Source organism: Pezoporus wallicus, unplaced genomic scaffold (assembly GCF_028554395.1).
Source record: "Pezoporus wallicus isolate ANWC-B61680 ecotype Strahan unplaced genomic scaffold, APGP_CSIRO_Pwel_v1 contig_749, whole genome shotgun sequence".
NCBI lineage: Eukaryota > Metazoa > Chordata > Aves > Psittaciformes > Psittacidae > Pezoporus > Pezoporus wallicus.
In genome coordinates, this window is record NW_026641327.1 from 931602 (window position 1) to 958494 (window position 26893).

Below are 26893 nucleotides of genomic sequence, written 5' to 3' on the forward strand. Positions count from 1 at the left end.
AGTGAACTTTTCCCAAGTACCTGACTATGAAGGTTGACAAAAACCTATTCTGCAGTTTCTCAGCATGTTTCCTCAGAACAGATCCAGACAGACTCCTACAGCTGTGAAGATACCAAACTGCAGCTTGACTATCAAACAGGTATATAATGGCAGCTGAGGAAGTCCCTGGTGGAGCCACATCCTGGAAAAGTGCTTTTTCCATGTCTTTGCCTTTCCTTAACTGTTTAAATGACTTGTTATTAAATGAGTCAGCACTGACCACTTTAAACACCCTTCCTGACTTTTGTTGCCAAAAACTTTCCATAAAAAATAAAACCCAACATAAATAGACTGGAAATAGGTAGCAGCACTGAAGGAGATGTCTAGATTTGGAAGAACACTCTACTATTTACATGCAGGGCAGTGAACTCAAGACACCTATCCGGGCAAAGAGAATTCTACTAATTCTGAAGAAAACTCTGGGGTTTGGCCCCAAAAGCTGTGTTTTCTCAACTGTGTGTCACATGCTTTGCACAACAGTGTAGAATGAGTCACTTCACAGCACAAGTATGTAGATCATGGGAAAAAAAGTGTTAGCAAATAAGCTTAACACCGTGGCTTGTATCTGCCGTCTTCTTTTGTCATCTGTGACACTATTAGAAGAGGGCCACATCAGGGTCTGAACAGATCTAGAGAAAACAAAGACCTAGCTTAACTCTGTAAATAGTAAGTTTTAAAAACAAATTTATAAATAAACATATCCAGTAATGACTCCAAGAGTAATTACTCCTGCTGGGAGAACAGGAATCTTGCCCACTGAGGCAGCAAATGCACTCCGATACTACACAGTCTATCAGAAACACCAAGCTGCAAAGTGCAATTAAACAAATCAAACCAAAATAACCCTCATATCTGCCCAGTAAGAGCACAAGGTCAAACATACATTTACAGTATTACACATCAATTAGGGTGATGTACTTATATGGTACATTAATTTAAATCAGAACCAATGCAGCCTCTTTTTTTCCCTTTGCTTAGAAAAACTAGATTTAGCTTTGCAAGAGAAATTGAAAGCAATTTTGTTAGACAGGGCACCTTTTGTTTCCTTAAGATAAGTAGTGAAAAGCAGTAGCAACATTCTATTTTTTTCCCAGTAGTATACAAGTATCACATAGCACTTCTCAGCTTTTAACAAAAGGGTAAACTGTGAAGTTATTTTCACAGCAAGAACAAAACCCTTTTCAAGTGTATTTCATACAAGCAGAAAAAGAAATTCCTGACCCTTACTGCTGATACACAGCTCATGCAGAATATAAAAACAAATTCTAAGATTAAGTACTCCATAAGCACTCTTTCTTGCCTAAATACCTAAACACAGCCAGCCAGTGAGACCTCTACTGAACAATCTAGATGGAACAGTACAGACAGAACTGATAAACCAGCACAGCAAGTGAGGCATTTCATGAGGCAAGCGTAGGAAGCTACTGCTAATACACCATCAGCAACTTCAGCCTGAATGAGAACGGAGCTCAGTGCTCACGCTTCAAGGGAACACGCTCATGTGCAGGCTGGAGCGCTTTACCAGGATCACAGAAAGCTCTGAGAGTCCACGAACGCTCAGGCACCTCACACTCTGTGATGTGGGGGGGATGAAAGATGCTTCCCACTTCTGGAAGATGCAGTTGTAGATCTGCAGTCAATGAAATAACACGTATGACATATTACACACGCAATGAATCCACAGAGAAACAAGACTGCTGCTCTTAAAGAGTATTCCAGGGGGATAAGAACATGCACACGTCCACAGAAATCTGTTACGCATAAGGATTCAACACGTGCAATTAAATTCAGCCTGTGCAATTGGAGCTTCTGTTTGTTCTCATGCTTCTGAAAAGCAGTCTCTGAATTTTATCCCTCTCCATTGTTTCAGAAACAGAAAATTCATTGAACTTCAATTTTACTTTGCCTTGGAACATGTGGTTTAATCCCTTCTATAGGCTTCTTCGAACTGCCTTCTCCAAACAGAGAAAGACAAATTACCGTAAGTACAGAAACAAAATTATCCATCACAAACCCTTCCTGCAGCCCAGCTGTACAAATGCAAAACAAGGCTTACAACGGTTTGTTTCCAGATGGGCTACGATGGTATAAACATAACTTGACCTCACCAGGACTAGTTATTTTTGTAGAGCTGTTACACATTTTTTATAAAAAGATTTTGAACAGATAGGTTTTGACTTGCTAAGTTTAATAATCTTGTGTTCAAAGTACAAAAGCCGCTATACAGCAAACACTGCGCTGTTTACATGCATTATTTGGCAAGAAAGGAACATTACACTGGGTATATAAAATGCCAACTTTGAAACTAAAAATCTAAAGAAAATGGGGGAGGGGGGAAAGAAGAAAAGTTAAAACAAAAGAAAAAAAAAACACCAACACCGAAGTAGTTGGCACATAACTACTTAGCAAACCTGAAAGCCTGTTTTCTCTTTTTTAAACTCATTTCGCACTTTGTGATGCATGCTGAGGGGTCACCGAGACACACTCGGCACGTTATTCGACTTCTCAAACCCAGGTGCTCCCCTCGGGTGCGGCAGGACCTCCAATCACTGCACCGCTCTGACCAGACCGCGAAAACACAAAGCTCCGCCACCCCCCTGCGCTCCGGCCGCCCCCCGCACCCCTAGCGCCAAGCTGCGGGGAAAGGCGAACGCTCCCGAACGGAAAACCACCGGGCAAGAGACCGGAGCGGCCCGGGCAACGGGAACTGCCGCGGCGCGGCCCCCGGCCCCTCGCCTCCCTCCCGCGGGGGGCACCGCGGGGCTCAGCGCGCCGACGGCACCGCAGCGCCTTCCCGGCGGGGCCATTACGCAACGGCACCGCGACCTTGCGGGGAACGCCGGAGCCTTTCCCGAGGAGGAAAGTGCGGGCAGCATCTCCGCCGGCGCCGGCACGGGCACTGAGGGCCCGGGACGCGAGGGAGAGAGAGAGGGAAGGGGCGCGGCTGAGAGATGCCGCTGCTGCCCCGCAAGATGCGGGGTACGAAGCGCCGCGACCCGAGAGCGCAAACTTCGGCTCGGCGGCGGCTGAGCTCCGTCCCGGGCGGGAAAATGGAGAGGCAGCCCCCTGAGATGGGGAGCGGGAATCGGAGGGTGGGATTGGGGAAGGGGGATGGGGCTCGCGCGGCGGCGTTCCTACCTGCGACACCAACGGCACCAGCGTCTGCTCCACGGAGCGCGTGCGGATCTCCAGCCCCGCGTCCGCGCCTAGCCCCGACGAGGACGACGAGGAGACGCCGCTGCTGCTGCACGGGGACGTGGCCATAGCGGCGGAGCCACGCCGGGACCCCCGCCACCGCGATCACCGCCACCACCCTCCGTGCTCCCTCCCGAACAACCTCACTCCGCTCCCGCCGACAGCCCTTCGGCTCCGCTCCGGCCCGGCCCACCCGGCGCCGCCCCCCGCCGCGCCCCTCCCCCGCCCTCCGGGGCACCGCTGCCTTTGCCGGGGCGCCCGGCGACGCCGCGCGCGCGCGTTCAGCTCCCCCCCCCCCCGGCCTATCGCGGCCCCTTCCACGCCCCTCGGGACGCGATTTAAAGCGGCAGCGCCGCTTTACCCCGCTTTCTCTAGCGGGCACCCCTCGCCCGTCTTGCTTTCTATCACCCCGGGGAAAGAGCGGGGCGGAAACTGGGGCTGCTCCCTTCCACCATGGCTCCCACCGGGAGTTTGCCCGCCGGGAAGGTCTCTGCCCGAGTGGGGCATCCAGGCTGCGCGGTGGCTGACGGGTTCGGGTGGCCCCCAGGTGTAGGAGTCAGGGCTCGTACCCGGCACCACGTCCCGCCGCGAAGTCGGGACTCTGGTGCGGTGTATGAGAAGGCGGGCCAGGGAGCCGTGCACTCTGCGAGAGGCGGTCAAACACCCCCTCTGTTCGCGTACTTGCAGCCTCTGGGAGGAGTGGTGGGCTTCCTAAGCTGAACTCCATCAGCCTTTCTCCTAGCAGCCGCCTACCGAAGGGAAGGAAAGGGTTTCTGCCTTTCAGCGGCCGGTTGAAAGCGGCACGGGCCGCTTTCGGGGAACAGGAGCTCTGTGTATCCTTGGTGCTAAAGCATATACTGATCTGGGAAGAAGGCGGCAAAAGTAACTTCAGAGGAATAAAAGTGGGGGGTTGGCAGGATTTCTTTTTAAGTTTTCCTTTCGGGGGTGTTTTTTGTTTGTTTCTGGTTTAAAATGGACTAAACCCACTTCACATTACTTTGTACCCTGCATTTGAAAAGTATCAAGACAGGAATGCTTACTGGTCTAATTAAGCTGCATGTGTTCCGTATCTCTGATTCATCTACAGGCTTGTCTACATAAGACTGTGGAAACAGAACAGAAGTCTCCTTGGCTGTGGTCCAAGCTGCTGAGGTGCAAAGCAGCACCAGCCCAGAAGTGGGTTAACTCGGTGTGGCACTGTGCGTGACCCAACAAGCCCAATGTGGGGTCTGGGCTAGTAAACAACAGATCATAGAATCAACTAGATTGAAAATGACCTTTAAGATCATCAAGTCCAATCACTACCCCAGGACTGCCAAGGCCACCGCTAAGCCATGTCACTGGGGGCCTCATTACACAGTTTTTGAACACTCCCAGGGATGGTAATTTCACCGCTTTCCGGGGCAGCCTGTTCCAATGCCTGAGCACCCTTTTGGTGAAGACATTTTTTCTAATACCCAGTCTAAACCTCCTTTGGCACAGCTTGAGGCTGTTTACTCTTGTCCCATCGCTTGTTACTTGGGAGAAGAGACTGACCCCCACCTCAACACAACCTCCTTTCAGGAAGTTGTAGAGAGCGATGAGGTTCCCCCTGAGCCTTCTGTTCTCCACACTAAATACCCCCAGCTCCCTCAGCCGCTCCTCATCAGACTTGTTCTCCCTGACACAACTCTTCGGTGTCCTGGTAAGAACTGTCAATTTGTGTTTGACTGCTCAGCTCTCAGACAACACAGCACTGCAAAGTTGTCCTTGGCTTTCTGATGTTGTTAGATCAAGGACTTCTGACCTCTTCTGCACGAAGAATCTTTTGCACAATTTTGAAACCTAGACATAAGATAAAGGACAGCATTTGTCATCCTTTGGAGTCCTATGGAGGTATCCATATTTATTAAAAAAGAAGACTGCCAGAACTGCAAGTCTAACCCAAGGTAATGATACAATCCTATTTCTAGCTCTTCAGGAAATTGGTTTCCAACGTGGTCTCATATTTTCTAAAATGACATCTTACATAACATCAAGTGTTACAGGAAAGAACTGAAGGCTCAAATCTGCCATGGTGCAAAAACATCTAAATGTTGGTGTAGACTCAAAATAAATGCCAGCCATGCTTGATCAAAGTGGTTTAGAGCTCACTTGAGATTTCTTGGGTTTTTTTCACCTAAATTTTTTATTTTCTTACATCATCTTTCATTCTTTCTCAGGTCATTTGTTTTCCCTTCTCAATACCTAGATTCTAAGCCTGTGTCAGCAGCTGTTGTTCTCTTGGTTTCGGTAAAGTACCCAGGTCAGGTGTAGTTGCAGCCTCTCCAGGGCTGTACACTGGTTCAGGAGACTTGTGAATCTTGTCAGCTAAAGGGTACACCAGGCAAAGTGTCAGTAATACCAGAGAGAGAGAATAGCGTTCTTTTGCCCTCTTCCCCCTTGTACTTGAGGTTGTTTCTTCTCTTAGAATCATTAATTCCCACTCGTTGACTATTTTATGAACGTTACCATAATCTCTGTTATCTGCGTCATCAACATCTACAGATATGAAACTATAATTTGCATGAGAAATGAACTAGAAGCACATGCACACTTGGATGCAGATGTAGTTTATAATTTGATGTGGTCAGCCAAGTCTGTGCCACCTAATTTCAGAGGCAGCTGCCTGTCTTCAGTGAAAAAACGGATCAGACTTCCCAGGGATGACATTTTCTGACTGAAAGCAGAGTTAATATCAGAGGTTAATAATGAATTTTAAAGATTTTAACTTCACATTTTAAAAGAAAACAAGTTTTTTATAAAATACGATAGCAAAAATAGCAGTTTAAAAATAATTTTCTACACAGATGGGACAACTGGTGGGAACTTTGCAGTGCCTTGCCACAGACAGAAGAAGTCCTATTCCCAATTTACCACTCTCTTTTCCGGCTTTCATTTTGTTTTCACTAGAGAAGCAGCATTAGTGGGTGGTGCTAGTGACAACACTGCCTATTTCTCCCACTTTTTCTGTTCAGGTGCTTCCAGTTTAAACATGGAAACCACATGCTATGCTTCTGTGTCCTGTGCTGGGCAAATAAAATGCATGTTGCGATGGTTGTAATTTAACACATGTATGCTGCAGACTAACACCTTTGAAGACGCCTTGAGGAGATCTTCAAACATGATAGCCTGGAGCTTAATTGTGCTTCTTAACTATATTAAGATAATTTGAGTAAGCCTGTGCAATAGATTGCAACCACACCTTTGGCATGCCAACACATACTTCTGGGGGAGCACCTTAAATGTTCAATGCACAGCACTAGGATATTTTGCATACAATCACTTTCAGCCCAAGTGGTGGATTTGGAAAAGCAATATCCCATCACCTCAAAAATAATGCCCCTCATGCCTATAGGATGTTAGGACCACTGGCCATGGCAGTATCTATATATAGACTAAACCTATACAGAGAGTGATACTGTTTAGCTCTGCCTTGCATCTGAAAAATATTTGAAGTATAGAGGACAAGAGTAATACTTAATGGATTATATTTCTAACTTCATAACTTTGTCAGTGGTCAAGGGGAAGGAAGTGACATATCCTTGTAGCATTATGAACCTGTCAATCTGTTCCTCCTCCTATTGTTTCTAGACTTCACTCAAGAATGTGACACCTTCTGCTCCTCTGCCCAGGATCTCTCCACAGCCTTGGGTTCTGTGACTGGTGACAGGTTCCCACAGAGACAGTAAGCCATTTTTGCCTCATCTGACTCTTCATCTTTGTCTTCCATATATTAAGCACCTTTCGCAGGAGAAAACATTACTGTGACTTTTTTCTAAGGTACAACCCCCACAGTCACCCTGAGAAGGATGTTTTGAGCTTTTATGTGTAGTTAGGGGTCTGACCATTGATGCTGGCTTCTTAGCTTTGATGGGAATGATATGAAATGTAGTGATGAGTAAGTATATCTTATTCTACCGACACCATGGCTTGTCTGAGGAAGCTGTCAGACAGTCTCAGTTTGATGGACCAGCTAGCACCTGCTCATACCTTCCAGCTAAGATGTGTGTGTTCCCTGATCTGTTCAAAGCAAAACAAGATGGGTAACACTTAAGCAGATTAAATAATGTTTTTGCTAGTCTGGTCATATTGACTGGTATAAGGTCAGTGATGAGGACAGAAACCTTTTCTATGGGAAGAAACCTTGTGTCTAACCCTTTGGAAACAGGTTATAGTTGCTGCGTGTGTGCTGTTGAGGCGCATGTGGCAAAGCAGATGCCATTTAAGCAGTCAAGATGGGTTTGAACTTCTGTGCTGTGAAGAGGAGCTTATCAGTTTCTGGCCACAAAAAGCCAGGTCTAGGAGACAGGAACTGCAGGGAGAGCAACGAAACAGTGGTAAAAGCCAGCTGATGGGATAAGGGGACTTTTCAGTAAGTTTTGATAATGAGCACTTTTCTATGCATGCTTGCAATGAATCAGATAAAACATAGGAATTCTCTAAATTAATAACATTTTGAGGATGAATTCCAAGAGCAGGTAATCACTCTTTATCCTCCCATAGAGAGCATCCCAAATATCCAGGGGTGAGAAGAAGCAGTGCCTCTGTTGCTTTTTTATTTACCAGCTGCAGTCTGGAAAGCAGAGCTGAGTGGGCTGAGTGTCAGATTGCTCCTTCTCTTCCCTCCAGGTGAGATTACAGTTAGAGCAGTGTGGGAGGGGAAAGTGCATCAATCATCTTTCCAGGCAAAATTTAGAAATCCACTGTTAAGATTAAACTTTTCCCCTGTTTACCTCCAGTTTTCTCTAAAACTTTGCAAAATCATATTTTTTCTTTTGTTTCAGTGAGGATGTTTTGTAGGCAATTTGTAAAATCAGTAATTTTAAAGATAACTAAAAATGTTAAGGTTTTGAGAAATGTCAAAAGATGGAAGGCAAGCATTGCTTGAAATATCAAATCCTGATTACTAGTGGTTATTAACTCCAAAGTACGTTACACTTCTTCATAAAACCAAACAATCTTATATGTTTACTTCGTAACCCATAGTAAAACGCTTCACTTTTCAAAGATAACGTTACCTTGTTTACATAGATAGCATTGTATTAGACTGTGACTATATATTTTTGTCATTTTTTTAATTACTAGTTTCACGGTCACAGAATCATAGACAGTTTTGAGTTGAAAGGGACGTTAAAGCTTACCTAGTTCCACCACCCCACCCGCCACAAGCAGGGACACCTTCCACTAGATCAGGTTCTCCAAGCCCTGTCCAACCTGGCCTTGAACACTGCCAGGGATGGGGCAGCCACAGGTTCTCTGGGAAGCCTGTGCCAGTGCCTCACCACCCTCATAGTGAAGATTTTTTCCCTAATATCTAATGAGATTGCAACAGTTATTACAGGAACAATGAAGAGGAAGAAGTGGGATGTAAAAATAACGCATAGACATATCCAAAGGACTACTATTAGTGTTCTTTTTTATTCTGAATGTTTTTAGCCAGGATGCCTGTGTGATAGAGGCATCCTGTATCCCACAGGCTGTATCTGACTACAGCCGGAGGGTGATTTCAGCAGTGGCTCCCTTTGAGTTTGCAAGGTGGTAGTTGTCAAAATCCTCAGCAAATAACAGCTATTTGGCCATGTTACCAAATGTGGTACCTGTCCAAAACACTTCTGTTCCCTATGACAGTCACAAAGAAAATGAGGGACCCTGTTTGCATCATCAGCTATTAATAACCCATTGTGGCTTGACTGCCTCTTTTACAGACCATGTAAAAGTACAGTTACCCATGGCAGGTCTCCAAGAAGTGTAAGGAGCCAGTGTGCTTCATAAATCCTAGCACCATCAAGAGACTTCTGTAATGAGTAGCTTAATTTTGAGAGTACAGACATGAAGCATACATTTCCTGTGCATCGTACCTTTTCACTGATGTTTTGTATCCAAGCCACCTAAACCTGTAGCAGAAACATGTCTGAGATAGGGAAGAGCAAGGGAGTAATTTTCAATCCTGTGATATTTTACTTTTTTAACGATAATATGAGATTTATTGGTAAGAATATATCTCAACCAATGGATATTGCTAGAGTTGCCCAAGACTTTCCATCATAAGACCCGTGCTTTTGGTTGTATGTGAATGTGCTGAACTTCAAAACTTTGGAGTGATTCTCTGGCAGGTGTTGTCTCAGAATGATTCATTCTTCCACTTTTCTGAAGAAATGACATAGCTTTGCCCTAAAAAAAAAAAAAAGTCAGGGCAAAAACCTGAATAATTCCTGCCATATTTTCGCTGAGAAAATCCAGGCTGGCTCACAAAGGTGAAATTTAATGACATGCATGTAAATGCAATGAGACAGTCAGAGAAATGCCTTTGTAGTCTTTGTACAGTTTTCCTAAATTTAGCTGGAGAAAAGATTCCTGAATTTTTTATTCTTTTTTTCATACATTTTGGAGAATTTATTTGTAGACTAACAAGTAAATTTTCTGAACCCTTCACATACATTGAGCGGGACTATGTTTTGAGAGCCTGGCATAGGGGCCAAATGTAAGGAGTAGGAATAAATGAGAAAAGGGCAGGCTGAAGGAAAGCACAGTAACTCGTGTGAGAATAAGGGACAGACTCAGGGAGACATAGGAGGAAACAAGTATTGTGCTAGTCAGAGATTTTGGTGTTCTCCAGCTGCAGGAACTACACAGGGTCTTGTCTATGTGATAGGCAGAGAACTGTGACTTTTACACAGGTGTGATGTAAAAGGAGAAGCTGAAGCTGTTCTGTAATCAAGCCTGGTATTTTTTGCTTTATTTAGCATTTCCTTGTGCTGTCCTTTAATAAATGTTAGCGGTATAGGGACATGAGTCTAACACTGACATTGGCGTGACAGCTTTTGAAGGTGAAAAGTTTCATCAGTTTAGCTTTAGCTGTGAATTTGGTCTTATTTCAGAAGAGACAACTAAAAAAATACAGTTTCATCCTGAACTGTTAATAGGAATTAATGTGCAGTTTTATAAAACCATTACCTAGAAATGGTAGCTTACAGGACCTTCAGACTAACACTATATAGATTTATCAATGCATCAATATACTCTTCAGAACAGTGCTGCTGCAAGTTATCAGGCAAAATCAACTAGATGATTAGTTCCTAGATGCTAAGCAATAATTCGGGCTTATTTTCCTTGCAGTCTGTGAAGTTCTTCTTTCATACATGTATAGTTTTCAGAGGACTCTGGCTGAGGCTTACTTATTACAGCAAGGACCCTGTTCTAAACAGGAGCTGACACACTAGTTTTTAAAGAAGGCATGAGCAGCCTCACAACATGCAGATACACAATAATCATACCTCATGAAAGTCTTGAACTGACCTGTAGTTAGGGATGGGATTAACTTTGACTCCAAATCATAGAATCATAGAATCGTTAGGGTTGGAAAGGACCTTAAGATCATCTAGTTCCAGCCCCCCTGCCGTGGTCAGGGACACCTTACGCTAAATCATATCACCCAAGGCCTCGTCCAACCTGGCCTTGAACACTGCCAGGGATGGAGCATTCACAACCTCCCTGGGCAACCTATTCCAGTGCCTCACCACCCTAACAGGAAAGAATTTCCTCCTTATATCCAATCTAAACTTCCCCTGTTTAAGTTTTAATCTGTTACCCCTTGTTCTGTCACTACAGTCCCTAATGAAGAGTCCCTCCCCAGCATCCCTAGAGGCCCCCTTCAGATACTGGAAGGCTGCTATGAGGTCTCCATGCAGCCTTCTCTTCTCCAGGCTGAACAGCCCCAACTTCCTCAGCCTGTCTTCATACGGGAGGTGCTCCAGTCCCCTGATCATCCTCGTGGCCCTTCTCTGGACTTGTTCCAACAGTTCCATGTCCTTTTTATGTTGAGGACACCAGAACTGCACACAATACTCCAGGTGAGGTCTCATAAGAGCAGAGTAGAAGGGCAGGATCACCTCCTTCTACCTGCTGGTCACGCTCCTTTTGATGCAGCCCAGGATACGGTTGGCTTTCTGGGCTGCGAGCACACACTGCTGGTTCATGTTCATTTTCTCATCAACCAACACCCCGAAGTCCTTCTCCGCAGGGCTGCTCTGAATCTCTTCTCTGCCCAACCTGTAGCTGTGCCTGGGATTGCTCCAACCCAGGTGTAGGACCTTGCACTTGCCATGCTTAAACCTCATGAGGCTGGCATCAGCCCACCTCACAAGCGTGTCAAGGTCCCTCTGGATGGCATTCCTTCCCTCCAGCATATCAACTGAACCACACAGCTTGGTGTCATCGGCAAACTTGCTGAGGGTGCACTCAATCCCACTGTCCATGTCAGGGATGAAGATGTTAAACAAGACCGGTCCCACCACCGATCCCTGAGGGACACCACTCGTTACTGGTCTCCAGACCAGTAACACAAATGTGTTATCTCTTTCACATCTTCTATCATCCTAGCACTGAATGGTTTGGGTTTGTCCTTTTTTTTCTAATCATTCCTGTGGGTTATAAAATAAATATGGAGGATTAAAGGTTTGAAGAAATCTCTAGCCTGCAAAAACTTTAAGAGCATTTGCCACCTAGCAACAGCCAGGAACGTGTGTCTCCTTCGAACAATCTGCAATTGTATGATTCAGAAGAAACCTCCACAGTGTTTGTAACTGCAATCGTAACTTACGTAGGAAGGGAAAATGCAGCAAAAGGTTCCAGTTATATCACTGACAAAAGGATTTCATTACCATAAGTAGTCCCTAACAGGGTGACAAATAATCAAGTTTAAAAAGAATGTGTGGGAGCAGCAGAAAGGGAAACAATGACGTTCCTATTATAGCTGTGGCCTTTACAATAAATGATATGTCAGCTTTTTCATTTTGAATTGTGCTGGATAACTTGGTGATTTTAATTCATCAGCGAATGAATACTTAGATTAGAAGCTATTTTCTTTTCAAATATGCATTTACTAGCTTAGTCATGCAATAAATGCCACATTCCTTGAAAAGCTTGAATTGTCTGCCTATTGTTTTTAAATATACTGTTCATAGATGTTAACAATTTAAAAGTATTCACGGATACTGTGTTAGTTTGCACAGATATGCAAGGAAAGTACTGGGAACTACATGAGAGGAGGAAAATTGCAACATGCATGAGCTGGCTGGCTATCAAAAGCCCATTGGTCTGCAGTTCGTGATGCTAATGAGATCGTACAAAAAAAATACATAGATACTAATGCACATGGGTTCTATTTTGACTGCTGTCATGCATAATTCTTTGCAACATCCAAGAGTATGTTTTACCGCATATCAGTTATCCCAGTTGCTCTGTTTTCCTTTTTTCTTTCCCCGTACCTTGTGAAGGAAAGAAACTGGGGATATCCAAGGACACTGTGTCTTTCATACCTCCCAGACCTCTGTACTGTTGACACTTGTTAAGGAATTTTATTCATGTGACATTGTTAAATTAACCTTGATCTTTTAAAAAAAAATAAATGAAAGGTCAGCTTCTAGATTTGTGGTCATTGCATTACTTAAAATTGCCTATTAAAAAGGTACTAAAAATTACTTTGGTTTAATATATGTTCTTTTTAAAACGTGGGTCATAGTTTCTCAGTCAACACACCAACTTAAACACAACAAAGACATTAATATGCATTACTAACAAAATACTTTTAATGCTAAAAGATAGACGGTGCATTGTTGCTAAATTAGACTAATGTACTGTTTGGAGAAATCATTAGTATAAACCCTTACAGGCAGCTGGTAAGATTCAATTCTGTTTCTGGCAGCAGGAGAGTACATGCTGGAGTATCAGAATTGGAGCAGAAAATTGTAAGTGCAGCTGAAATGGAAAGGGAAGCAGCAAGCTATTGCCAAGGGAACACAAGGATTTTTGTAATAAGTACATTCAGTGAGTTTAATACTAAGTATAAAATGTTCTAGAAAACATAATGTAAGTAACTGGAAATCTAAAAACCTCTCCTTTTCAGTCATGTTCGACATACTAAAAGACTCACTTAGAACTTGACATTTGCACTGAGTTACCAGTGCAATATCAATCATTTCTGCAAAATACCATAATGTAGACGGGTCCTAATAGGCAAAAGTTTTGAAAGCAGGGTTTTCTTTGACCCTGTTTATTTATAAATAAATGGCAAAAATCCTGCTTCTCTGAAGGCAAGATAAACCAAGTGATAGGAGGCAATTTGTGTTCTCAGTTTTGAGCTTCTTGTTAGCTATTCAACTTACGAGTGGCTTCAGGATTCTCAGGACCTCATATCACGTCTATACCTATATATATGTACCCATTTTGACTTCTTACAATACTGTGTATCTTAGCAGAGCAGCATAATTAGAAAGGTGTCACTGTTTTTATATTTTTTAAATTTAAAATATCACAGAGTAATACGTATTAATGCTTACATCCTGATGGAATTGCTCCCTACTCTACCTCTCATGCTAAAATACTGATACGCATTGGGTAGGGAATCTCAGCCCTTCCCAGAGGAACTGTTCAACAACTGTATTTTATCTACTTCTCTGTCTCTCTCAAAAGTTATGACCAAGGTGCTGAGGGAATACAGCAGATGATAATATTCTTTTAGCTCTAGCCGGGCTTGTCCTTGACTTTGAAAGGTGGCAATTAGGATTCGTATGTTTTGTTTTAATTGGGCATGGCAGAGACAAGACAGAAAGTGAAAATCCACATTGATCAGTGTAGCGTGGTGTCCAGGTCACTTAGAAGCCTACTGAACCTGATTTAAATCTCTGGTCATTTTTAGACCACGTCTTGAAACTGAATTCCCAATTCCCATATGCATGCTGAGCTGTGGAAGTTTCAGGGTAGTGTCTCTTTTTTTAAAGGCATCTCAGACAAGCTTTGTCTTCATCCTGATACAAAGCAGAAACTGCTGCATTCTCTACAATTAGTTCTTACCTAAATTGAGGAAAAATTAATAGATTCAATAGGAAGTTTTCAGTCTTTACATTTTACTAATGTACTTATGATTTAATATCCTTTCTATTTCAAAATCTAGTTGGGATTGAAAAGTATGATCTGGAGCAGCTCATATTATGTTTTGCAATGTTCCTGCCAGTTTGCCTTTCATCCCCCCAAAATGGCGCTAGAGTCCACTAAAGGGTATAAGCATAAATATTTCTTTCTTCACTCCTAATGTTCTTTTTAATATCTGAAGATACTTTCAGATGCTTCCCCCCACACACCTTCCTAATGAAAGTGAATAAATACTTTTGACTTCTTTTGAAGTCATTTTGGTCCTTTCCCTTCAAACTTTCTTTAAAATGTCATATATGAATACAAGTTTTAGAGAAAGTTCACCATCTCAAGGGCACTTTATAAAATTCATGAGTTCCTGTCTTCAAACAGGAATTTTGTTTATATAGGCTGATGCCAATAGACTTGATGTGCATGATGAAATTGTACTATAACCATGCATTTTGTATTAGACTGTTACTTTTATTTCTCTTATCACTACTCCTTTCCAGTTAACATCCTCCTCATTTACATCTTGAGTTTGTTATCCCTTAGGAGGTTTTTTTTACTCAGCTTTTACAAAGCAAAATATTTATATGATTAGGGTCACTGGATTGGCATATTCCTCATTTTAATACAGCAAACCTGCTTATAGTTGGTTCTGCTATACTTGGTTGCAATCCTCTAGCAAAGAAAATAAAATCCAACAAACTATTTTGGTACCTTACACTTCTCCCATTAGAATTCCACTGAAGGAAATTCTTTAGTAAGAGTCAGACCTCTTCAGACACCCAGACACTAAAATTATTCCCACGGAAGTCAGCTGTCATCTTCTGATGATCCTCTGGGTCAAGTACAGGCCAGTAAAGAGCACTTTTGTGAATCCCCCCCTTCCTAGAGCTTATCTTCTAGTAATCTCAAACTGTTCTTCAGAGACTGATGTATTCTGGTTTCCTACCACCTGGTAACTTTTCTCACTTGCTAAGGTATCCTCTGTTCAGCCCTATGGACACTTTCATGTTTTCTCAGGCTAATGCGGAAAGATGCTAGAAGGAATTAAGCACAGGGAACATGCACCTACAGAACCTTTCAATATTTATAGTTGTCATGACTCTGCTTTTGTATTTTGCTTCTAGGGTTGATAATGAGAGACATTTCATCCCTATTTACTCCTCTTTTCTGTATTTATTCCCTTTCTAACGAGATGGATGCAAACTGGGGAGAGAAGAGAAGAGAAGAGAAGAGAAGAGAAGAGAAGAGAAGAGAAGAGAAGAGAAGAGAAGAGAAGAGAAGAGAAGAGAAGAGAAGAGAAGAGAGGAAACCTTTCCCTTCTCTCTGTGATTATGTGACATGGCTACTCACCCTGAACAGTGCTGAACATCAAGTACCCCTGTAGCTGTAGGGACAGACTTCACCTTCTAATAATGAATATCAGTTATGCTGCTGCTTTTCAGAGACACAGACTCTTCTAGCCAAAGATCAATGACAATCTCCAACAGAGCGGAAGTAGATTTGCTCCCAGTAGGAAGACAAACAATATCTTCCTCTTGTTCCCTTTTGGCAGTTTTGTCTCAGAAGAACTGGTTACAGATTTTCTGGGAACTTTTTTTGAAGTGTTTCTCTTTGATCCTAAGAATGCGCCAAAAGATGATCCAACCATAGTCAGTGTTCCCTTCTCTGGATTATTTGTGTGTGGCTACTGGGAGAATTGATGTATTCAGTCCTCTGCCTTTTACTTTCTATAGACCCCAAACTTGGAGAGCATCCTAGGTCAGAAGCAGTAGTGAATGGTATTATTGTCCTACAGGACCTCATACTACTCCAAAAACAAAAGCAAGCTGAGTAGGTGTTTTAATGATTTCTAGCTGAGACATGTTGCTGTGTACACTTTTATCCTTTTCCAGTGATATAGACAAAATTTTGAAATGGTTAATTAAAGGGAAACTTAGAAGAGTTTGTTAAATGGGAAAGTAAGACTGTATTAAGTTCAGCTGTGGTAGAAGACAATACCAGGAACTATTATCAAGGGTGAAAAGGCTAAATTTAGCCCATTCCTTTCAATTTTTTTCAGAGGTCAAGGTCTTATTGTTAATAGCTGCCTTTCTTTCTGCTAAGTCATGCAGTTTAGGTTATATGCTTCTATATCAAAAAATATCAGTATGATCCAACATGAACATTAGAACTCTTCACCCTTATCCAGCCATGCAGCTGTTAAGCACTAACCAGTTCACTGTAGCCATTTAATCCGAGAAGGCATTCTTCAGCTAATTTGATTATTATTTCATGGAAGAGTTCAGTATTTTTGGAGGCATGTTTAAAATCTAAGCCTGTTGGGCAGAGACAGGCTTAGCCACCTCTGTTCCATAGCCCTGAAACACAGAGGACAAACAAGGCAGGCAGACAAAGCAGTTTAATAAAAACAGCTTTCTTTTAGAACAATGTCTCTAACATATTTTGCTAAGCTGTAAGTTGAATATACAAGGAACTTGTTGCTCTGGTATAAGGCAGAGCAAAGAACCTACAGCTATCACCAATTCTGAACTAGGACTTAAATACATGGAGAAAGCTGTGAATGAGTCAATCTGAGATTCAAACAGGAACCTGGAATTCTGCAACAAACTTAAAGTTTCCAGATACTCTATGAATATGGATATTTAACACATCTTAGTTCAACAAAATAAAGATATAATAGATTAAGTTTCAATATCTAGTACTATGTTACAAAGCTGGTAGTTCATGAAAATGCCTTTGCATCTGAAAGACTTGGGAACTATGTATCAGTTGTGGTAAGGAAAACCTGAACTAGGAGTTACATGAAATTGGAAGTGTCCTTGTGCAGCAGCAACTACTTATGTGCCAGTAATATGGTCCAGACATCTGTGATATCTTAGAGAAGATTATAAAGTACATTAGAATTGTTTGCTGACAGCCTGTCATATAATTTATAACAGCCTAATGCAATGAATATAATAACTTCTTATTTATTTATTTTCCCAGTACAGGCTTTACTGGAAAACATTAAACAAGGTTTTCATTAATTTTTTACACTCTGCTGTTTGCTATTTAAAAGCCAAAAATTAGGCTAACATCATTGGTTATAAATTCTCTGGTAACTTTTACTTGGTTGAATGTAGAGCTTTTACCAGATTTCTACAGTTAATATTTTCCAAAGTAAACTCAGATTTATTTTCAACAAATACTTCATAGTGAGACTGAAATCAATTTTATGCAGAAATACCACAGATGGTACCATTCGAGTGAATGAGCGTAGTAAATAATGCATAAAATTGATGCATCAAATTAATTTAAATATTTCTGGGGGAAACGTATCCGATACTCTTTTCAACAGATTTTGTATCCTTTCATAAAAAAATGCCAATCCCACACACTAGTTAGGAATTGGAATTATGTTCTTAAAGAAACAGGTCTTTACATCATGAAATAAAGCCTCACAGCTTCTAAGCTTGCTTTCCCTATTAATATCTTCTAAGTGTACTTTTAAAAAACTCTTCTTTCATCAACTAATGTGTCTAGCCTGTATTTCTTCTCTATAATTATTTTCTATATTTTCTCTGTAATCATTTTCTATGTAATTTATCTCAAGGGAATTTGAATGAATCAAACAAGTAGACTCTGTTTTGTCAGCATTTTAATGATATTATTTTGATAACCTCTTTCTTATTTACCATAGTTTTATGGATCCTGTTATCCAGTAATGCACACTGCAATAACAGAAAGCCTGCTGATGAAATTTCTGTGCTTAGGCTAGTTCCCTGACGTTTGTCACTTTTCCCCTGAAATGAAATTTACCCAGCGCAACTGGGATATTAACTGGCGCGAAGGGATGGCTGGAGGACCTGTGCTTGTGAGGCTCCCATTCCCTGCCACTGCTCAGGTAATCAGGTGAGTAGAACATCCATCACTTCTAGCAAGTGAGTGGTGCTGCTGCCTTCTGAAGGGACCTTACCTGCAAAGGGCTATTTACACTGATGGTGTTGGACTGATTTCCATATAAATCTCTTCCAGGCACAGCTTAGGACTTGCAGCTTGGTTTTGTATAAAAAACATTACTCCAGTTCTAAATATTTCTGACTGATGTTAATTCTGTTTATCAACAGGTGCAGGTGCACTGTGTTTGCTTATAATTGTCAAGTTACAAAAGATGCTTTTTTATTTACTTTTAGAAAAGGGAGGTGACTTTTCTATGTTTTAAATATGTAAAACTCATGAGTACTTGTAATTGAAGCTGCAGCCTATGCCTTCCAGTTCAACTCTGCTTGACAGCATTTTGATTTTTGCACAGTTCAATGTAATGCTTTCCTATTTATTTATTTATTTTTACATTCTGATGTGAAAAAGCACATAGCTTTCAGTTTTAGCTAGAATTGTTTTTAACCAAAATGACAGGTTGCCATCCCCTTCAAATTAATTTCTCAGGTTTCAATGTGGTCTATGCAGTTAAGCATGTGGCAATAGAACAAATAGTCTTATAAATTCATATGCAAGATGTTCCAAGAATGCAGTTAGAAGAAAAGGAGACAAAGAGGACTGATGAATGATAAAACACAGTGCAGGCTCATTAGCAGTTCCACAGTGAATGCCTTTATGTGGCTAGTGCCTTTCCTTTCCCCTCCTTCTCAAAAGCAAGAGACTTCCAGGAGAGACTGAACTTTAAATACGTTTTGGCATTCTTACAGGGAGGAATTTACTAGTAGCTACAGCAAAAAGAGTTAGTGATTTGGGACTAACTTCAGTGTATCTGCTTTTCCTTTAATTCCTTATAGACAAGACTTCTATTTTACAACATAAACAGATTTTTATTTTTTTCCCCTCTCATTTGCAGACTGAGTTAGAGGAAAATAAAGACTTCCATTTATTTGGACTTTTGCAGCAAATCTGTAACTAAGTCAGGAACAGATGCCTGGATTCTTCTATCTCCTGCTCTAACCATGAGACTCACAGTGTGTTTTTGCTGATACATATGTGATAACTCATGGTTTTTGAACAGACAGCATTCTGAACAGTTAGGAAGCTGCCCAAGTAGAAGCTGAATCATTGGTGGATGATGTTTTTAACTGGTATCATCATCTCACCATCCACTCTACCCAGCATTGGCTTGGCTGTGTATTTCCTTGCAGCCCATCCATTTGCTTCTACTCCATTCCTGCCAGAGAGCGTTTCTAAGCTCCTCTTCAGTATGCCCCACTTATGTAAATCCCTTAAGATATTATACTGCTTAAGAGAAGCTAGAAACCTGAGAACTACATGAGAGGCAGCTAGGGATCATTTAAATCTAGAATTTAATTCTGATTATAGGGGCAAAATATGCCAAACATTACAAAAACACAAAGGTAGTACCTGTATAGTAGATGGCTCCTTAATAGGCATATTCATTATAGTAAAGCCTGAGGATGCTTCAGGCTTACTTTCACACTGACTGCTACTACCATTAGTACAGCAAGAAACTATACCAGCCAAAAAAAAAAAATAAAAATTGGAGAAGTTATCAGTTCCATGACATGTAATAAAGCTTCATAATTACAGAACTGAAGGATTGCTGCAGGGACAGATCACAGCAACGAAAAAAGCATAAAGGCTGAGTCAAGTGGCAGGGAGTTTTAGTTGTCAAGCAAATTGGCAAGTTGACTAATATAACAGCTACACTTTGTTGTAACACAGTGCTAAGTGGAAAAACACCCTTCAAACACTGGTATTGTTGGATCTCATGGGGAGTCATTCCAATCCTTGCATAATACAGTGAAGAAGCTTTACCACCCTTAACCAAAGGAGACCCAGGGCAGACACTTTTAACAAAAGGGTTTAACCGTTTCTCTCTAAAATAAACCCAGACCATTGGCTTTCCACCAAGCAATTTAACCTATATAAAGGAGAAGCATAGTTAAACCACCCTGGAACTCTGACTCACAGTGTCAGGCATTCTCCTTGTTACAGAGGGGAAACAGTTTGCACCACCCTTTTTCCTGGCACAGCCTGTTTCCTCCTCTCCCACTCCAGGACACAGCCCAGCCTGCTATGGGACAAGGGAGAATGGGTTTAAACTGAAAGAGGGTACATTTAAATTAGATATTAGGAAGAAATTCTTCACTGTGAGGGTGCTGAGGTGCTGGCACAGGTTGTCCAGAAAAGCTGTGGCTGCCCCATCCCTGGCAGTGTTCAAGGCCAGTCTGGATGGGGCTTTGAGCAACCTGGTCTAGTGGAAGGTGTCCCTGCCCACAGCAGGGGGGTTGGAACTGGATGATCTTTAAGGTCCCTTCCTACCCAAATTATTCTGTGATTCTGTGAATTTCAATACAATGGAACTTCCGTTGTTCTCACAGAGTCCAATTACTCTGTTAAGGGTGCTAGAAAAGGTGTATTTGCCACTTAAATGTATTAAATATGGTCGCTGAATCTGAGTGTGGACAGGGCTTTACACTAGCCCTCCCAAACCTGACCTTCATTTCTGGTTTACTGGTCTCCTGTCCTACCCACTGATGGAACAAATTAAATTGATGGGTATGCTCTCAGTTCTGCCATAATTAATTTTTAAGGTCAAGTAAAGCATCATGAGGTCAGCTATTGATGTGGTACTGGTCCTTTGCAGCGCAAACTTTACTGTCAGCCTGCCTTCCAAGACACACAAATTATATCCAGGTCTTTAGCAGATCTCTTCATTTAGTCCCAGTTCTGTAAGTTCTGGGATTTGGACTCGATCCTTAGGGCTCCCTTCCAACTCAAGATACTCTGTGATTCTAAGTTGGACCTCTATCTCTGCAAATTGCATCCCTCTCTTCCTGTTTTCCCCAAACTTGAAGCACTGGGAAAAGTATTACAGGTAGACCTAGACCTTGTGGTTCTCTCCTATAGCAATCTCTTTCCAAAAGTAGTTTAAAACACAACATAACTGTCCTTCAGTGTCTTGCCCAGGAAAGAATCTACTTCACTCCCTTCTTCTTCTGTCTCAGTCCTTTAGGAGTCCTCCCAGGTGAGATCTAACTTTCTCCTCTCCTATGTGTTGGTTTATGTGTTGGATCAGACTGGGGACAGATCAAATGATGATGGTGATCCCCTCCAGTAAATATCCGTACATTGCCTGTTCACCTCAGAGCTAGACTATGGCAACAACCCAGTTATGACTGGGTTTCCCACCCACTGAGAGTCTGAGATTGTTACAAGATGGACAGCTTCATTGAGCAGGATATTTCACTGTCAGCAAGTGTATCAGTGCTTTGCTCTTCAACAGCTGTTTGAGCATTATGACTGGAGATTTATATGCTTTAAACATATAAATCTCTAGCTGGCCCATGACTTATTTTCATAAGACTATTTTCTCCTGTATTGTGCTACCTCGCAACTGTCATGAGACTTTTAGCTGAAGTGCTTAGTGGCAGTGCTTTCTGGGCCATTGTTATTTGTTTGGAAGGGGATTTCCAAGCATTGTGGAAATTGTCATTAGTTCCGTCGATGCATTATGATTCCTTTTATTTTTTTGCAACAATGACTCAATTCCTTCAACCATACTCCCTTGCTGTATCTTTACAGAAAGTTGGTATCAATGATAGTCTACAAATCTCAGAATCCTGTTCTGTTGCTTCTTGAAAAGGGGAAAATATCCTTTAGCATTTTAAAGAATCCTTTTTCTTCCAGCTTACACATCTTGCAGACAGATGACTAAAATGTACCGTGGGTATGGCAATGACTTCATAGTTACTGCTTCCCAGTTTAAATTGTAAATCTTCTGACATACTCCATAAAAATATCTTGAAAGTTTTTCTCTTACGGTGAATTTTTATTATAAATGGCTTTATAAATTCATCAGGAACATAAAAGGAAAAATTCATGAAAGCTGAGCACACTATCAGCTGTACTTGGCAGCTGCACTGGGTAATATACATGACAGAAAAACAGAAACAGAAAAATTAATAGACAGTGGATATGAACTATGTCAGAGCTGCTCTAAATCACTAAAGTTTGACAAAAGATTCATTCTCCAAAGATAACTTTTAAATTATTGGATTTGCACCACTTTAGAATAAACTGTCATTCCTTTGAATATCCTTTGGAAAAGAAAGTAGAGATTAAAGGAAAATATCAAGTTTACTTTCCAGTTAAACTCCATAGAATAGAATCGTAGAATCATAGAATCGTTAGGGTTGGAAAGGACCTTAAGATCATCTAGTTCCAACCCCCCTGCCATGGGCAGGGACACCTTACGCTAAATCATATCACCCAAGGCCTCGTCCAACCTGGCCTTGAACACTGCCAGGGATGGAGCATTCACAACCTCCCTGGGCAACCTCTTCCAGTGCCTCACCACCCTAACAGGAAAGAATTTCCTCCTTATATCCAAACTAAACTTCCCCTGTTTAAGTTTGAACCCATTACCCCTTGTCCTATCACTACAGTCTCTAACGAAGAGTCCCTCCCCAGCATCCCTATAGCCCCCCTTCAGATACTGGAAGGCTGCTATGAGATCTCCACGCAGCCTTCTCCAGGCTGAACAGCCCCAACTTTCTCAGCCTGTCTTCATATGGGAGGTGCTCCAGTCCCCTGATCATCCTCGTGGCCCTTCTGTGGACTTGTCCCAACAGTTCCATGTCCTTTTTATGTTGAGGATACCAGAACTGCACACAATACTCCAGGTGAGGTCTCATGAGAGCAGAGTAGAAGGGCAGGATCACCTCCTTCGACCTGCTGGTCATGTTGCAGCCCGGGATACAGTTGGCTTTCTGGTCTGCAAGCGCACACTGAAGCCAGCTCATGTTCATTTTCTCATCGACCAGCACCTCCAAGTCCTTCTCCGCAGGGCTGCTCTGAATCTCTTCTCTGCCCAACCTGTAGCTGTGCCTGGGATTGCTCCGACCCAGGTGTAGGACCTAGCACTTGTCATGGTTAAACTTCATGAGGTTGGCATCAGCCCACCTCACAAGCGTGTCAAGGTCCCTCTGGATGGCATTCCTTCCCTCCAGCATATCAACCGAACCACACAGCTTGGTGTCATCGGCAAACTTGCTGAGGGTGCACTCAATCCCACTGTCCATGTCAGCGACGAAGATGTTGAACAAGACCGGTCCCAACACCAATCCCTGAGGGACACCACTCCTTACTGGTCTCCAGCCAGACACTGAGCCATTGACCACAACTCTCTGTGTGCAGCCATCCAGCCAGTTCTTTATCTACTGAGTGGTCCATCCATCAAATTGATGTCTCTCCAATTTAGAGACAAGGATGTCGTGTGGGACAGTGTTGAACGCTTTACACAAGTCGAGGTAGATGAGATCAGCTTCTCTACCCCTGTCCATCAGTTCTGTAGCCCCATCATAGAAGGCCACCAATAATGAAACACCTTTATAGAGATTCGTTTCTTTCTCGATATAGGTTGGGATTGTAAAATTTGTACACAACTTGCTTTCTTAATAAAAAGCATTTAGGCCAAAAATTTCACACTTGTTTCATTAGGAGATTTTGAGGGTGGCTGACTGGAAGTGAGACAGCTTGATTTGAAACGTTTTCATATCTTATTACGACTTACTCTCAGTCAGGCAGTGTCCCCTGTCATTAAGATGGTACAGTGAACTGTGGTGGGCCACAGGCAGTGGCAAAACCAACCTGTCTGGGAAGCCAGATTGTTGAGAAGAATGGGAATACAAGTTGCATCTGGGGTACCATGGGAAGGAGAAGGGACAAGTTAGCTTCAAACCAAGGCAGCTCTCACAGGGGCAATAGCTTTCCAAATTGCTCAATTGCTAGTGCTGTTTCAGAGGATTTATTTCAGATTTGTGACTGTTCTGGGTCCTGAGCATCTGGGCTGTCCTGTGAGTCCTATGCCAATGCTGTGAGGATCAGGATGGTGTAGGAGCCTAGTCTGAGGTAAAATGGCAGGTCACTGTGCAAAGCTGTGGACTAAGATTATGGGGATCTGCTTTACAGCGTTGTCTTCTTATCCTTGGCTGCTTGCTGGCTTCCTAAGCCTGTATTTCATTTGTATAAGGATACATTTCACATCCATGACTGTGACAGCCAGCATGCCTTGTCTATTGGAACAAACTAGCAGTATTCCATACATAGCAGTTCCCAGAGGGTTCCAGAGCATTTGGGATCAGTGCTTTGGCAAAGAAATGCTCTCATTGCTACAAGGAAAAGAATCCCATGGAAGTAATTCTTCTGTTCAGAGTATTTGTTGTTTGGTTGTTTTGTTTTCTTAAACAGCTTTCTTCATTTTCTCCCAAGGACTTCCAGTTTCTACATTTTCCCATGTTGGCATCATCAGGACTCTGTGCTATTCCAAAGCGTTTGCATTTTGATGTGAGGATAGTGCATGCTTCTCTTAACACAGAACCAGAGCACAGACTGCAATATGCAATAAGAGGAGCTTTCATAGATATCAGTGAAATCCTATTTTGAAGAATGTACCTCTAAGCCATGTGATACTTCTGAGTATTTTACTTTCTAATACAAACTTCAGTATAAGCTTTTATTCATAGACATTGCTGTTAAACACCACTGGTTGAACCCTTGCTGAATGACATTTTATGTTCCTTGTTTCCACCCAGCATATGTATTTGGATTCCTCTTTTTTAAACATTATCAGAGCCACTATTAAGAATCCCCACCTTCCCATCACTGTCTTTCACAGTCTCCACAAACACCTGCCTGATGTTAACTGGCATTTTTTCTTCCACAGCCAACAGTTTCTGTTTCTGTTTAACAGAGGATGCTGCAAACTGCCTTCTTCTTGGACATGAGACACTGACTTCCTTTCTTTTTACATAATCTGTGGTCCTTGTAGGATTGAGGTAGCGAGGAGAGATTGACACTTGCCCAGGTTCCAAGGAGAGGCAACTGAGTATGGACCAGCTGAGAGGTTGTCTGGCCTGTGTCGCAGGAAGGTCCATAGGATGGTTGAGGTCAGGAGAGAGAGGATGGATGCAGAAGAGTTAGAAACTGTTTGACAAGAAAATGAGAAAAAGTATTAAAGCCTTGGAGTAGGAGGCACATGTTGGCTGTGGGAATGTGAGATGTTGGGGAAAAGGAAGCAAGAGAGAAGAAAGATAAAGATTGAGGGGAAGAGGAAGGGATGGGAAGGGAAGGGGAAAGGCTAGGAAAGGGAAGGGGAAAAGATAAGCTGGGGAATGCAAAGCATGTGGTTGGCTCAGTTTTTTTTTGCCTAATACAGAGCTCATGGTAAGCCTGGTGTATGCTTGGGAGCAGTGCCATCAGAAGAAAGTGAGAGCAACGTATGCCAGATACAATGGACAGGAAGAGATAAGGGCTGTCCTGCAGCCATTATCACCTGCAGCTGATATCTTCTGCAGCCATCATCTCCTGTATTTTTAAAACAGCCTCTGTGGGCAATTTTTGTGGAGTCCATTGATTTATGGAGGCAGTGCAGACCAAGCTTCCAAGCTGGAAGGGGTGCCAGCTTGCCCCAAAAACTTTTGGAGTGGATCCAAGAGCAGCAGGACTGCTGGGGTTTTCATGCTCCCTGGTGTTATAGCAGCAATGCCCACACCATGATGTAGGAGGGAGGAGAAGCGCTCCTTCCCCGGGCTGGGGACCTGTGCTGTATGTAAGCACTAGAGAACATGTGAGTCAGTGAGTTTGTGGGTTAGCAAATTTGTGAATTAATGAAGTAGTGAACTAGAAACTTAACAAGTCTGTTAAAAGGAGATTGAGTCTTTCACTTTTACCTAATGAGATCATGAATTCAAGTCTGACTCACAGGGTTTGTTGTTCTGTCAATTTGAGAGGCCAAAATAAACCATGACATTAGGAACTGGCACAGTGTGTAGGTGAGACACAAGTTGCTTTTGTTTGCATGTTTGGGGGGTTTATTGGTTGATTGGTTTAATTTTACACTGACTCTTCTTTCCATTTTTCTGATGGCATAGTGTCTGATGGCATATTTTTTGCAAGCATTCTGGACTTTGTCACTTCATTACTTCCGATTTACTGGTGTTTTATCTGAGTTTCTGTTGGCAGATTGTTCTCAAGCCCACAGAAAAAATTCAACTCACTTCCCATGCTCTCATTCCCCTTTATCAGTTTTGTGGATTAACATAACTTCTTCAGAGCAAGGGATGACAGAGCATGGGAGACAGAATAGAAAATAACCAGGCCTTACAGCAGGCATCCAGGTACTATCTTAATTAAAAAAACCAAACTTCTTAGCACCATCTAAGATGCTGAAGATGACACCAGATACGTCAGGTTCCCAGGGAATGAGTCCACATCTATTTTTTAAAATAGCTCTGGCTGGTCAGAGGCATGAAGCTCATGTCAGTGGGCCAGAGGTTTTATTTTGCTGAATACCTAGTCCTAGTTTCACTTACACAAAAACACAAGCATCTTGAACTATTTATACTTGGGAGATGAAAGGGTAAATAAACTACCCAGATGAAATGTTCAGTGTTGTTATGACAGAGAGAGGACACAAATATGGGTCTGTAGGTTCTTTGGGGATAAGGCATGGGGACGCTTAGGAGAAGCACCCATTAATTTATGCATACGGGTAATTTTCCCTAATATGCATATTTTGGTTTTTAGAATGTTTAGAAGGATCTCCAAGTCCAAGCATTGATACTGGTCTTTACCCCTTCCCCCGATGACTGATACTGCTGCTAGCTAAGTGGATGGCATAACTATTCAATGCACCCAGAATAATGAGTGTGAAATCACTCATTACCCATGAGACAAGCAGCTACTGCTCTCATCCCATAGAGATACACCC

At 42.3% G+C, this 26893-nt stretch overlaps 2 protein-coding genes across 2 annotated transcripts in view; one reads left to right on the plus strand and one right to left on the minus strand.

The window, feature by feature from the left end:
- Positions 1–3352, minus strand: part of CTNNAL1 (catenin alpha like 1) — a 54716-nt gene extending 51364 nt beyond the window's left edge. Inside the window, exon 1 of the mRNA XM_057423091.1 lies at positions 3178–3352. Coding sequence (XP_057279074.1) covers positions 3178–3303 — 126 coding nt within the window. The 5' untranslated portion in view covers positions 3304–3352. The remainder of the gene's footprint in view (positions 1–3177) is intronic.
- LOC130606589 (dynein axonemal heavy chain 5-like) overlaps positions 1–26893 on the plus strand; it is a 459050-nt gene that overhangs the window by 418483 nt on the left and 13674 nt on the right. The gene's annotated exons all lie outside the window — the stretch shown is intronic.